Genomic DNA, 15,924 nt, shown 5'->3' on the forward strand with positions numbered 1-15,924 from the left:
GGCGACCCAACACTGGAGCCTACCTGGGCTCTTTGGTAGGGTTAATGACAGACTCTGGGAGGGCTCATGCCATTAGTTCTGGGAAGGAGTACTTCCCAGAACTTCTGCTGCCAGTGTCCTTGTCCTCACGGTAAGACACAGCCAGCCCCCGCCTCTGCAGGAGACCCTCCAACACTAGCAGGTAGGTCTGTTTCAGTCTCCCATGGGGTCACTGCTCCTTCCCCTGCATCCCGATGTGCACACTACTTTGTGTGTGCCCTCCAAGAGAGGAGTCTCTGTTTCCCCCAGTCCTGTCAAAGTCCTGCAGTCAAATCCCGCTAGGCTTCAAAATCTGATTCTTTAGGAATTCCTCCTCCTGTTGCCAGACCCCCAGATTGGGAAGCCTGACGTGGGACTCAGAACCTTCACTCCAGTGGGTGGACTTCTGTGGTATAAGTGTTCTCCAGTTTGTGAGACACCCACCCAGCAGTTATGGGATTTGAATTTATTGTGATTGCGCCCCTCCTACCGTCTCATTGTGGCTTCTCCTTTGTCTTTGGATGTGTGGTATCTTTTCTGGTGAGTTCCAGTGTCTTTCTGTCAATGATTGTTCAGCAGTTAGTCGTGATTCCGGTGCTCTCACAAGAGGGAGTGAGAGCACGTCCTTCTACTCCACCATCTTGAACCAATCTCATTACACTGTTAATTTTAGATAATTTTTCTATCATTCTGGATGTTTCTCTGCTTCCTTGTGCTTTTTTCTGTAAGATAGTACAGCTGTAGCCTTCTATAGTTAAGCATGCCTCTCATCTCCCAGAAGATAGAGAAGTTAGTTTTGTTTTGTGAAGATCTGACAGAATGAGTTGTTTTGATTTTCATATTCATTTGTTAATTGAGAAAAATATGATGCTTTATTTAGGAGAACATAATAGTTTTAAATTGAGAAAGCAAATTAAAATGATTTAAAAATTTGGCTTTTTTAAAAACTTATGAGTTATCAATGAAATGTCAATTAATAATTTACCTTTGGATTGTCACAACATAGTATTTATATTGGTCATAAAAATTTGAGGCAATTTTATACTCTTAGCTTTTTTAGGATCACCTAGTAAGAGATTCACACTATGTGATTAAAGAATAATTCTCTCTAGTTTTTCATCTTTGAAGTGTGTGCTTTGTTCCTCGTTTTGACTTTTTATAATGTTTTTTCTTTGCATACTTGTAATTTTTAGGGTATTCCTTTAGTTTTGTTAGCATCTATAGCTTAGGTATCTCTTAATGAAGTGTACATGGGCAAAGGATTTTCCAGTATTAGAAAAAATATAGGTTTTTGCTTTGAACTAAGTAGAATGTGGCATATCGCAGTCTGGTAAGTTTGAGGTCAATCTGGGCAAGATTCTAGAGTGAATTACCAGAAGAATAGTTTTCGAATTAATAGAAGAATAACCCGTAATCATTAGAAATGAGAGTGGGATCACTAAGAAAAATGTCTGTCTTAATTTCTTTTCTCTCCCCTCCCCTCCCCTCCCCTCCCCTTCCCTTCTTTTCTTTTCTTTTTTTAATAGCACTCCTAGACTGGCAGAGTAGGTAGGTTTTACGAAGGACCATCTTGATATCCTTGTGACTTAAATGGACGTATAAGCAGTACAGCCACCTAGTAGTAGTGATTGATGTCTAAGAGAGTCTTGTTTCTAATGGCAAGCCACAGAAGTCTATGCTTGAGCTTGTTCTGCTCAACATTTTACATAAATGATTTTAATACTCAGAAGGGAGGTTTATCAAACTTTTAAATGGCAGGGTCAGCAAGAGATTATAAATGTGCTGGATCACAGTAACAGAATCACTATTCACTGTAACCTTGACAAGCCAAATGTATAATATTTGAAATTGCACACCTGCAAAGAACAAACAAAACAAAAATTGAACCTTGTACACATATTCAGTCACATAATTTATGACAAAAGTAACAGCATTGCAGTAGGAAAGGATAGTCTTTAATAAATAATACTTGGTCTATTAGATATCCATGTGGAAAAAATATATTTTGACCCCTCCTGACAATTGATGCACAAAAATCAATTCCAGATGGATTGCAGATCTAAATGTGAGAGATACAATTATAAAGCTCTTAGGTAAACATAGGAGAACATCTTGATGACCAAAGAGTTCTTAAGTAGTACACAAAAAGTATAACTATAACATACAGATTTTGATAAATTTTAACTTCATGAAAATTAAGAACTTCTTTTCATCCAAAGATACCATTATGAGAGTGAAAAGAACTTACAGAATGGAAGAACAGTACATATATCTATAAAAGGATTCATAATCCAAAAAATAAAGAACAAAACAAAAAGAAAATAATATATCAACAAGAATGTCAATAAGAAAAATACAACTGAATAAAAACATTGGCAAGATTTAACAGATACTCCACAAAACAGGATGTTCAAATGCACAATCAAGATATGAAAAGGACTCAACATCATTAATCATCAGGAAAATGTGAATAAACCATTGTGTAATACTACATACCCACCAAAATGGCTAAAATTAAAAAGATGAGAAATGTTCGTAAGGACATGGAGTGATCAGAACTCTCACATACCAAGTGTGTAAATTGGTACAAACATTTTAGAAAATTTTTGGCTGTGTACTACTAAAACTGAACATATGCATATCCTCTGGTCCAGAAATTTCACTCATGGGTATATACTCATAGATATATGCCCAACAGAAAAGCCTAGATATTTGCTAGCATATTTATGGAAGCACTATTTGTGCTAGTCAAAACCTGGAAAGTACTCAAATGCCTGTCACTAGTAGAATGGATTAATAAATTGTACTATACCCATATAATGGAATATTATACAACTATGAGCATAATCTGCAATTCTAAGAAGCATTTCTCAAACATAATGTTCCGTAAAAGAAGCCAGACAAAATAAAATGTGCTGTATGATTATATTTACATGAAAGTACAAAGATTCTCAAAATTCTGATCTGTTAGGAAAGTGGTTATTTGGGGACAGTGACTGGAAAAGGGGTGTTGTGAGAACGAGTGCTGGGGTGGTAATGTTCTGCTTCCTGATCTAGGTACTGCTTATATGGATTTGCTCAACTATAAAACTTCCAAGTTAGGTTTTAGATAGCTGTACTTTTGCCTGGATATAATACTTCAATGTAAAGTTTTAAAAATGCAAAAAGTTTATTGGCCTCAGGCTGTAATAGCTTGATATAATCCATCTGCATTACAGGGTACTTCTGTCTCAGTGGACAGAGTGAGTCCTGGGAACCCCTTTCTTAGAGAAGACGTGATAGGTATGGCCAACTCTTGGGTTCTGAGATTTTCTTTTCCAAATCTTTATGCTACTCTCCTTTTTCATTTACACAGTCTTTCTCCAGACAGAGACTAAGAACTTGATCCAATTTATCCTCACTAATTATAATCAGTTTCCAGTCCTGAGATTATTCCCAGATCACTCACACAAGTTCTTGTGACCATTTGTCGTAGAGAAAGAGGCTTTGGGGAAAATGTGATCTTCATATTGTTGGAGATGGTAATTTTTATTCAGCTACACAACTTGGGCAGATCATTTATGAGCCTCTGCTTTTATCTGTAAAAATTGTGAATCAGTATTGGACAGAACTGTGATTTACTGAGTTTGATGGTTGGCTATTATATAGCTTTTTGTTTTACTTATTTCCTTGGTGCTTTGTGTAGCTGAGAGACCAGTACAGAAAGCATCATTATTTGATAGTCACAGTTTCTTGCAAAAATATTTATTTTTTTTCTTTTATAACAGGTGATCAGAAATGGAGAGAAAAGTAAGCAGAATCTATCTTGCTTCTGAACCTGATATAATTCATTTTCTCCAAGTTGCTTGGGAAGAAACACTAGGATCTGGTTTTGTTATTACACTTACTGATGGGCAGGCAGCATGGACTGGGACAGGTAATATTAAAAGCGAATTTTTTAAAGAAAAATTTCAATAATGTGCTATTCTTCAGTCCTCAGTGATACTTCAAATTAAAGTGTTTCTTTAATAGATATTGGTTAAAATGAACATGATTGCTTTTACTTGTTATTGCTGTCTGATTTACACACAGATTTGTAATATTAATATTATTTTCTGTAAGTAATATTAATAGAAGGATAGAGAAATAACCATTTGAGTCTTAGTACTTGGAGTTGGTCAGAGTTTTTAAAATGATCTCTTTATACAAAACATAAATAGTACTTTTTATATGTATCTTTTCTTAGGACCCCAGGGAAATATTGGGAGGCACAGGAAGGTGGATTGGCTGGGCCAAGGCTTGGGAGAGTGGGGTGGTGGTGGTTTTCTTTTTATTTCATATACTTATATTGTTGAATTATTTTCCAGTGAACATGCACTACATTTGTAACAAAATGAAACAGAACTAATAGCCTAAAACTTTGTAGACCAAAGTTCAAACCCATATATGGGATTTTGGCTATTATTTTATGAAATAGACTTTTGCTTTTTTTATCTTTGGTAATAATCTTTTTAAAGAGGTTAATGACCCTGAAATCATTTATGGAACATTGCAGGTGTAAAGTCAAAATATCTAGAATTACGTTTTACTCACATAGCAAAGTTTTGTTGATAATATACTTCTAAAGTATTTTATTGAAAGATTTCAAAAGCTATTTCTACAGTCATGAAATAGTCATTTCTAGAGTTATGTTGTAAATGATGTTTTAGGTAAAATAATTTTGTCATGTTAATTTATGTGCTATTTGTATCTTCTATCAACTTTTGAAATATTCCCCTAAAATTTATTACTGTAATAATTATTATATCACCTTTTAAAATCACAATACATTGTGAGGTTCTGTTTTCTTTTTGAGTGTTACAAATTCTATTATACAACATATCAAACTGAATTTGTATTTACAGGGTTTTGGTTTTTATTACTCATTTTTTTTATGACAGAGAATGAGGAATGGTAATATAAGTATTATTGTAAAATAAAGAAATTTCAACGATAATGTTTGTAGTACCTGTTATGGTATCTATTTAAGCTGTAAATTTCTATGTAAGAGAATTCAGTTGTTGGTTGGTTGTTGCAGTGCAGGACTGGAGGAAAATTTGTCAGGTTAGCTCTGTGTATGCTGGTGAAGATACACCCAAGTGACAATAACTCTGTTTTGGGGTAAATGGTGCACAGGGTTGAAGACCATGGCAGTAGGTTAATGCCAGTTTTCAGGGAGAAAAGAGCAGTTCCAACAGCACAGCCCAGGAGGCAGGTCCTAGGTGATGTGGTTGGTTGTGTGTAAGGAATTTATAACTTAGATATTTCCAATTAACAAATGGTTTATTCTGTATAACAAGAAGTTATGGTCAGACGGATGACCTTGAGGTATTTTAAGGGCCTTAATTATCAAAGAAAAAGATTAAATTTTGATATAGTCAGTAAACCTCATTCACCAAGACAAAGAGCAATAATACGTTGTTTGAATTTTTTTTTATATCATTAAGGACTGGGAAAAGAAAAAGAATACTGTGGTTAACTCTTAAATCTTAATTTAACCAGAAATTTAAGTTAACTTTACATTTATGGAACATTTTGTTTATGTCATACAAAATGTGCTGGCAGTTGTTCTTAATATTATTAACATGAATATTGTTTCACTAGCCTACATTCATTGAGAGCAAAGGACACATCTGATTTGTCAACCACTGTTCATAAGTATCTCTATCAGTACATAGGACATACATGCCTTGATGGATATTCTCTGAAAGAAAGAATGAAAGGATGCCTGAAATATATAAAATTGGTTAGGAAAAAGAAGAAAGTAAACTACTCATTTTAGAGTTAGCATATATTTTAATGAAAACTCCAGTTTCATATTTACTTGTTGGCATTGATCATAAATGCAGTATGTTTTACCATTTGTTTTTCAGCTAATGAAATTTAGTGTGACAAAAATGTGATATCAAACTTCTGTATCCCTTGGTGGATTGTTAATATTTTGGCTTCCTGTACTGAACAAGCTTTCAAACAGAAAATTTTATAGTGCACTGGACCTGGTCATTTATTTTCAAAGATATTGAAGTTTTAAATCTCACAAATGTTTAATGCCTTTTATTACTCACTTGTGTGAATTTCAGGGACAAAATATGTAACCAAATAATATAACATTGTTTCCATGTTTAGTTAAGTCTTATACATAAATATAATTTGGTTTGGCACTTTATAGATAGACAATAAGATAATTAAGAACATTGAAGCAGTTAAATAATTGAAACATGAAAATGAATTTCCTTCCTATACCTCATCCTGTTTTTTGTACAACTTTTTGGTTTCTGCAACCTTCAATTTGGATAACTTTTTTTCTCTTTTCATTTGAGTGAAATTAAAAGGTTGTGGGGTTCCTTTTAATCTCCCACACACTAAACTCACTGATTTCTTTTCCATTAGCAATGTTTTATCTAATGAATGTTTTGGGGTCTAATTATCATGTGGTCTATCATCACTTCAACATTATAGAGGATTATATCACAGGGTTAAGTCACAAAGTGGGTTAATGATCGATGACTGTTATTTGACTTGCATAAGAATTGCAGTCAGCGGTAAGAAACTTATATCACCCATCTCAGGACTCAAGTTCATTGAAGAGTAAATTAAACTTTTTAATGCATTTATTATCAAATAATTATATCCACCTATATTTGTTCTAAACACTGTTTGGTGACCTATATGGAGATTATGTGACAGAGCTCAGTAGAAAAAGGATTTTTAAGGAATGAAGTAGAAAAGTGGGTCTGTGATATGATGACTTATTAAGTCTGTGTGTCCTCTCAGCTCTGACACAAACTTAGGATATGCAGTCTTTTGGTTCATTATACATAAGGATCCAAAGTAAAGAATTTTCGTTCCTTACTTACATCTTCACCTCCCCACAAAGTGTTAAAGTGATGCTTTCTTGGATCCTACCTGTCCGAGAACAATTCCTTGTTTTCTGGTCATGATGACCTGCTCACTTTTTATGCCATATTATGTTGCTCAACTGTATCCTTACTGAATTTTATTATTTCCATGGCTTTTATCCCTGGTCACTGAAGTTTTTAAAGGAGCATTGACTGCTTACAGCTGTGCTTCCTGCAGCACAAAATTCAAAACCAGTGACCAAATTGTTTTTCTAGGATTGAAGTTCTAAATAGGCAGTCAGAATTTCACATTGACTGTTATAGGAAATGTTCAAGTAAATTTTTCTTCTTAAACTAATACCTTTTTTTTTACAAAACATATTTTTTAAAGGAGAGGCATAAATAGAAATAATTTCCTTTCACATGTTTTTATCCTCTCAAGAATGAAATATTTTGAAACACTAACCAATGCAGCATTCACAGATGGAGTAACATACTAAGAGGGTATCTGAAAGGTTATCTAAGATGTCAGCACTTGAATCAAGGCTCCATAAGGCTGGCATTTTTGTCTGTCTAATGGTTGTATCCCTCGTGCCTAGAATAGTGCCTGGCACATAGTAGATGCTCATTAAGCATTTTTGGACTAAATGAATTGAATCAATAAATTCTATTAAATATTTTCAGACAGGTATCTTTTCATTGTAATGAAATTTAGAATACTTTTTACTAGATGTTTTATCAGTAGACATTATTATTTTTTTAACTTATTATTTATTTTATATTGGAGTATAGTTGATTTACAATGTTGTGTCAGTTTCAGGTGTACTGCAAAGTGATTCAGTTATACATATACATATATCCATTCTTTTTCAGATTCTTTTCCCATATAGGTTATTACAGAATATTGAGTTCCCTGTGTCATACAGTAGGGCCTTGTTGGTTAGCTATTTTATATATAGTACTGTGTATATGTTAATTCCAAACTCCTAATTTATCCCCCCCATCCCACCTTTCCCCTTTGGTAACCATAAATTTGTTTTTGAAGTCTGTGAGTCTTTTTCTATTTTGTAAAGAAGTTCATTTGTATCATTTATTTGTTTGCATGTTTTCTTATAAGTTTTTCTATAGTTGCATTAAAGATAGTTTCTACAGATTATTTCCTATTTCTCTGAGAAATAATTTCTCTCTCTAGGTACTTATAACTCTTCAAAATTATCCAGACACAAAATATGAAATTATTCCTCAGATAAGATGCATTTGCCTTCTTACTTTTATGTTTTTTCAGAAGAGCTAATAGGGTATTTGAAAGGTCAATAGATTTGATAGTGGTGATCATCTTAAATATGCATATGCTTCAGAGAGAGAAAAAAATATGTTGAAGTATTTTAGGAGTTGTAAAATTACACAAGAATATTTTTATTCTTACCTTTTTTCAAAGGCTGTGTTGAGACTCATATTTCAATATTAGAACTTATCAAAAACTGATCATGAAAAATATATGGATGCATTCCTGGACTCTCTTCCTCATTGCCTGTCGTGGGGCTTCCAGACCCTTGACAGCACATGGACCAATGGTATGAAAAGCTGTTATATTTTTAGGGATTCTTTAATCAAGATTTTATTGTTTCTATATTATTTCTTACCAATGTGGTTTTTTTAATATTATAGAAGTAAATAATTTATCTAATGTCCCATATCTCTGCTTCACCTCAAACCAGAACAACCAGAGAGATATAAGTATGACCCCAGTTTTACCACTTACCTACTTCATGACCCTAGACCATTACTTGATCTCTCTGAGCCTCACTTTTATCATATGTAAAATGAGAATATCTATCTTTCAGTGTTGTAAGGAATAAAATAGATAAATGTGACCTTTAAGTAAAAAAGTATAGAACTGTATGAGTCTTTCATCATTGTGGTATCCTGAGTTGACACAGGAAACCACCCAACCGCACGTACATTCCAAACAAATATTAGATTAAATCTTGTAATTTTAAAGCAAATAAACAGACACATTGCAGCCTTTGAATGTAAGAAAGGGAATCCCCAGGTGCCATGTGTGAAGAGGTATCTGAAAACCGAAGTGGTTAATGGGAACTAAAGAACTATAAGTTCATGGAATATCTGAACTAGATGCACATCTAAGTGACTGTGGTTGTAATACCTGAGTGGAGTGGCATGTTGAGACTGCAGGCCTCTTAAGGAATTTCTTTATCTCTAAAGATAAAGAAAGTAACCTGGAAGTGATCCTGTTAATAAAATCTTTAAAAAAACAAACAAAAAAATTACTCTGGCTTGGAGATGTAGAATCAGAGTAGTCACTAAGGGTTATGAGTAAATTAAAAGTCCTAACAGGGGCTTCCCTGGTGGCGCAGTGGTTGAGAATCCGCCTGCCAATGCAGGGGACATGGGTTCAATCCCTGGTCCGGGAATATCCCACATGCCGTGGAGCAACTAAGCCGGTGCGCCACAACTACTGAGCCTGTGCTCTAGAGCCCGTGAGCCACAACTACTGAGCCGCGTGCCGCAACTACTGAAGCCCGCACGCCTAGAGCCCGTGCTCCACAACGAGAGAAGCCACCGCAATGAGAAGCCCGTGCACAGCAACGAAGAGCAGCCCCCGCTCACCGCAACTAGAGAAAGCCTGCGCGCAGCAAAGAAGACCCCAACACTGCCAAAAATAAATAAATAAAATAAATTAAAAAAAAAAAAAAAAAAAGTCCTAACAGAAATCAGAATCCTGTCTGTGTTATATAAGTGTGAGTGTGGGGGGTTTAAATTTGAGCTCTCTTAAATTTGCCACAAGTGTAAAAACCAAGTGAAGAAATTAACTTTCAAAACTGGTCCAGAACTGGTGAAACCTGTAGGGACTACAAGAAAGGCCAACCAGCAACCTTCATTTAAAGCCTTAAATGAAGGGCTTCCCTGGTGGCACAGTGGTTAAGAATCCGCCTGCCAATGCAGGGCACACGGGTTCGATCCCTGATCTGGGAAGATCCCACATGCCGTGGAGCAACTAAGCCCGTGTGCCACAACTACTGAGCCTGCGCTCTAGAGCTCATGAGCCACAGCTACTGAGCCCATGCGCTGTAACTACTAAAGCCTGCGCACTTAGAGCCCGTGCTCTGCAACAGGAGAAGCCACCGCAATGAGAAGCCCGTGCACCGCAACGAAGAGTAGCCCCCGCTCACCACAACCAGAGAAAAGCCCGCGTGCAGTGAAGACACAATGCAGCCAAAAATAAAATAAATAAAATAAAATAAATAAATTTATTTAAAAAAATAAATAAAATAAATGAGTAAAGTCTTAAATGAAGACTTTCTGCTGTCCAGAGCACTTGATACTCTGGCTAGAGGAGAGTCATGTTCAAACCTCACAAAGCAGGAAAGGAAAAAAGGCAGAGCAAGAATGTGTCAGCAGCTAGAAGAAATGGAATTCATACCCTAGGAACCATGCAAAGAGAGTGATCTGAATGAGATCTTAAATATATTTAAATCCTTCAAATATTGAAAAGAAGGGTGTGGCAAGAACAAGATATTATGAAAAAAGAAACAGAGGATATCTAAAATTGAACATGTAATTATTGAAGTAAAAATCTTTGCGGATGAGTAAAACATCAGCTTTAAATGTACCTAGATGAGAGAACTGGAAGCCAGATATATAATATAACGCAAGCCGTAGAGGAGACAATAAATATTAATTCCCTTCCCTTTCCTTCCTCATCGACTCCCTTCATCTACCGTTTTTATTGTTGGCACATAATGAGATGAGAAGAATGAACTCCATTTTTACTTTAATTTGACTCTGCGCATGTGAGTGAGAAATAGACTATAGACTATTTAATCTCTTTAATAATTGAGGCAAGGAAGAAAGATGTTTTAAAATATTGGGCTTATTAATTATTATAGGAAGTAATTGCTATGACCTAGGAGCAGGTACACAAGATGGTTGTTTCTGTGGTAATTTATAATCCATGTATTTCATCTGAGGACAGAGAAAGAACACAAGGAGTCTAATGCTTTCCGATGAGATTTGAGACTAAATTAATGTATTTCTCAAAAATTGCTAGTTCAGTTAAAAGGTATAATTTGACTTAAAAATGTGTGGTGTGGACATTGATTTTACTTTTTGTTTAAATTTCTGTTACATAAGTAATAAGTAGCAACAGGTAAATAAGTTTATTCTTAGGTTTAGAATTTATTTTCAAGTAAATAAGGCTTTTATTACTGTTTCTCATAGTTTGTGAATCAGAGATTTCCCAAGAAGCTGATGACATGGCGATGGAAAAAGAGAAGTATGTTGATGAACTGAGAAAAGCATTGGTGTCAGGAGCAGGACCAACTGACACATACAAGTTTAATTTTTCAAAAGAGTCTTGTCATTTCTCCTTTGAGAAAAACTTGAGAGATGTTTCAGTAAGTAAAACTTTCCATAATGTTATAATTGGTAAAATGTTAGAGAATACTTATTGAGAAATTATTTACGTAACTAGCATATTATTCCCAGAATACCTCAGAAACAAAAGTTTAAAAAGTACTTGGTTTCCAAGTTGGAAAAATGCTTCAAAGTTATAGTCATTAAATGCTTTATATTAATGAATTGTGAAAAAAATTATTGGAAAATATATTTCATTTTTAATGCTTTAAGACTAAGTATTATTGAGATAATTACATGAACGAGCAGTATGAAAAGTGGCGTCAGAAGTTTTAGACCATGAGACAAGGCTTACTGAAATGAGTTTGGGGAAATACTAATTTTTGAGAAAGAAAATAATATATTTTTCTTTGAATATTTAATAATTATGACCTATTTTCTTCTTTATTAGCATGTATTTGCAATTACAAAATTATATAGATAAGTGTAGCAAGACATATGATTAGAAATTAAGGTATTTTATTTATATTATCAAACTTAGAAGTATTAAAATAGAAAGAAATAACTTTCAACCCAAGCTTTCTTAAGTTTAGAGACAGTTATTGAACAGTGTGTGCTGGAACTAAATTGAGTTTAAAAAATTCTTTTAAAAAAAACTCTTTAATTCAGAATGACTAAAGGGATTTCACCAATTAGAGAAACATTTGAAGCAACAGATGGAATCATTAATTTGAAATATATATTATCCTGTATAGAATAATACAGAGAGCCTGGCTTCAGTAATTATTTCTATTGAGAAGATACATTATCCTATATAGAATAATACAGAGAGCCTGGCTTCAGTAATTATTTCTGAAAAATTTAGAATTATTCTGAATTGTTTAGAAGATACATACTTATAGTACTTAGCTGCCAATTTATGTAAGTTTCAATACGCTGAGGTTCTTAAGATGATAATTTAAAATAGGGTAAGGTTTGAACTGACTATTGAAATTTTGTTATTTATCGCAAAGTGCTCTTTCCTGTGGCTCAAGTACAATCAAATGATGTTATATACTATGGAACTGCTGACTGTTTCTTCTAATATTTTGAAGCAGATCATTGTCAAATTGGTTATAATGCCATTTCCCACTCAACAAGCATATGTATGTAATGACTAACATTATTTCATGCCTCCAGTTTCTGGTTTTCATATGTTTTGTGTACACTGGTGCATAACAAATTAAGAGTGTGAGAGTACTTTTGGGTACTTGAAAGGCTTTTGGTATCTTTGACATGGTGAAAAGGAGGGTTTGGATGGAGTACTTGCCATGCTTAGCGATACATCGGATCTTGCTGCCTTTGTGAAGAAAGTCCTCATGACTTCAGTCATTTACGATTGGCTTGGCATGTATCAGACTCAAAAACCGTGACAATAATCCTGAAAGATAGCTTGCTTACTACCCTGATATTAATCAACTTTATCAGAGCCAAAGGCTTGAACCACTAGCTTTTCAACAGGTTTTCTCAAAAAATAGAAACAGAGTAAGAGATTCCTAGTAAGGGAGACGAGTGTTGGTTCCCTAACAAATATGCCCTAAAGCACTACAATGCAGTTTAGATACCTGCCTCACTATTTATTCATTTATTAATTTGCCTATGAGAAAAAGAAAGGCTACTTTCAGAATGGTTTGATGAGGAGGAGTTCATGACTTGGCTTACTTGAGAGATATTTTTGGATGTTTGAATGAGGTAAAACTTTCAGTATGAGGTGCTGCAGTCAGCCTTATGGATGCAGATGAAAATCACAAGTTTATTTGGCCAAATTTCCTTGGGAATCTTCTAGTGCTGTAGGATGTGCTTCTGCAAATTGAATTTCAGAGTGACAGTATCTTTTAAATTCATCTGCTGGCAAAAATAGGCAGACAATTGGAAACATGGCAGAATACTTTTTAAGGCTAATTTTGCTTTGGATGACCTAAAACTTTAAAAGGAGTTTGTAATCCATTCCTTGATGACACAGATGTCTGATTGTTGCCAAAAATGACCTCCTACACTTAGAAGAAAAGAATGAACATAGATTGAACTCAAAAGGTTACAGTGAATTCTGTTCTGTTGTTGACATAAGGTTACTCTCCCATGACAAAGAATATTCCATGAGTTCTAAGTACATTTGCTACCAGTTTCATACCTCTTAGAGTCAGGGTTTTTGGGCATTTGTTGTCATCAATTCAAGAAGTTTTATGTGTCTAATTCTGTGTTGAAGATCACTGCATAATTTGAACATTTTGAGTATTCAAGTCATATGACTTATTTGAAATTTACATTTGTATCAAATTTTCTTCTTTTTTTCCTATTTTTAAAAAGGAAGTAACTACTAATTTTTATATTCAAGAAGACCTGTTTTTTTTGAAATATTACCTTGTGTTTTAATTGTCCATTTCCAAAGCAATGAAACATTTAATATGTATAATGTGTATGTTGATGTTTATATACATTTTTTTGGAGGGATGGGTCCATAATTTTTATGAGATTGCTTTTGAGCTCATAACACTCAAAATTTCATTTTTGCTCTCATTGGCTTTTCCTTACAGATAACATAGACTTTTAATTTTAGCTTAATTCTCATTGGGATAAATGTTGAATGGCCAGTTGGACGCTAACTCTTTTTCTCCATACAGTACAAACCTCTGGGACCCTTCCTGCCCCATCACCAGGACACTTCAGTTGGCAGTAGATTGTTCTGGATGAAAGCATACTCTAGTACAAGCATTTAGAACTCATTATCTCTTCACTATACGTACTGTTGCCTACTCAAGAGATTATCATGTACTTTGTATCACTGTTTTCCCTCTGCCTTTTGCAGTTCATATGGATTTTGCAGTATATACTTTGTCATGCAAATAATACATCTTAATTAAAAATGTCTTCCTCTTCTTCTTTCATAATTTGCTCTGTTCCTTCAGAAAACATTTTCATTCATGAGCCATGTAAAAAAGACCTAATTTTTTTTGATAAGAGTAACCCTGGGGGGAGACAAAAGACCTGTATGCAGAAAACTATAAGGCACTGATGAAAGAAATTAAAGATGATACCAACAGATGGAGAGATATACCATGTTCTTGGATTGGAAGAATCAATATTGTGAAAATGACTATACTACCCAAAGCAATCTACAGATTCAATGCAATCCGTATCAAATTAGCAATGGCATTTTTTACAGAACTAGAACAAAAAATCTTAAAATTTGTATGGAGACACAAAAGACCCCGAAGAGCCAAAGCAGTCTTGAGGGAAAAACACGGAGCTGGAGGAATCAGACTCCCTGACTTCAGACCATACTACAAAGCTACAGTAATCAAGAAAATATGGTACTGGCACAAAAACAGAAACATAGATCAATGGAACAAGATAGACAGCCCAGAGATAAACCCACACACCTATGGTCAACTAATCTATGACAAAGGAGGCAAGGATATACAACGGAAAAAAGACAGTCTCTTCAATAAGTGGTGCTGGGAAAACTGGACAGCTACATGTAAAAGAATGAAATTAGAACACTCCCTAACACCATACACAGAAGTAAACTCAAAATGGATTCGAGACCTAAATGTAAGACCAGACGCTATAAAACTCTTAGAGGAAAACATAGGAAGAACACTCTTTGACATAGATCACAGCAAAATCTTTTTTGATCCACCTCCTAGAGTAATGGAAATAAAAACAAAAATAAACAACTGGGACCTAATGAAACTTAAAAGCTTTTGTACAGCAAAGGAAACCATAAACAAGATGAAAAGACAACCCTCAGAATGGGAGAAAATATTTGCAAATGTATCAATGGACAAAGGATTAATCTCCAAAATATATAAACAACTCATGTAGCTCAATATTAAAGAAACAAACAACCCAATCCAAAAATGGGCAGAAGACCTAAATAGACATTTCTCCAAAGAAGACATACAGATGGCCAAGAAGCACATGAAAAGCTGCTCAACATCACTAATTATTAGAGAAATGCAAATCAAAACTACAATGAGGTATCACCTCACACCAGTTAGAATGGGCATCATCAGAAAATCTACAAACAACAAATGCTGGAGAGGGTGTGGAGAAAAGGGAACCCTCTTGCACTGTTGGTGGGAATGTAAATTGATACAGCCACTATGGAGAACAGTATGGAGGTTCCTTAAAAATCTAAAAATAGAATTACCATATGATCCAGCAATCCCACTACTGGGCATATACCCAGAGAAAACCATAATTCAAAAAGACACATGCACCCCAATGTTCATTGCAGCACTGTTTACAATAGCCAGGTCATGGAAGCAACCTAAATGCCCATCGACAGACAAATGGATAAAGAAGTTGTGATACATATATACAATGGAATATTACTCAGCCATAAAAAGGAAAGAAATTGAGTCATTTGTTGAGATGTGGATGTATCTAGAGACTGTCATACAGAGTGAAGTAAGTCAGAGAGAGAAAAACAAATATCGTATATTAACGCATGTATGTGGAACCTAGAAAAATGGTACAGATGAACTGGTTTGCAGGGCAGAAGTTGAGACACAGACGTAGAGAACAAACGTATGGACACCAAGGGGGGAAAGCCGCGGGGGTGGTGGTGGTGGTGGTGTGCTGAATTGGGCGATTGGGATTGTCATGTATACAGTGATGTGTATAAAAT

The 15,924-nt window shown here is 34.8% G+C and overlaps 1 protein-coding gene across 3 annotated transcripts in view; it reads left to right on the top strand.

Annotated features, from left to right (window-relative positions):
• Window positions 1-15,924, top strand: part of XRCC4 (X-ray repair cross complementing 4) — a 276,249-nt gene that overhangs the window by 36,729 nt on the left and 223,596 nt on the right. For 2 of the 3 annotated variants that reach the window (XM_061187976.1, XM_061187975.1), the window contains exons 2-3: window positions 3,786-3,807; window positions 11,118-11,293. In XM_061187976.1, coding sequence (XP_061043959.1) covers window positions 11,153-11,293 — 141 coding nt within the window. In that variant the 5' untranslated portion in view covers window positions 3,786-3,807; window positions 11,118-11,152. Of the gene's footprint in view, window positions 1-3,785; window positions 3,935-11,117; window positions 11,294-15,924 lie in introns of all 3 variants that reach the window. The other variant, XM_061187973.1, reaches the window with a different exon arrangement.

The sequence above is a fragment of the Eubalaena glacialis genome, chromosome 4, assembly GCF_028564815.1.
Source record: "Eubalaena glacialis isolate mEubGla1 chromosome 4, mEubGla1.1.hap2.+ XY, whole genome shotgun sequence".
NCBI lineage: Eukaryota > Metazoa > Chordata > Mammalia > Artiodactyla > Balaenidae > Eubalaena > Eubalaena glacialis.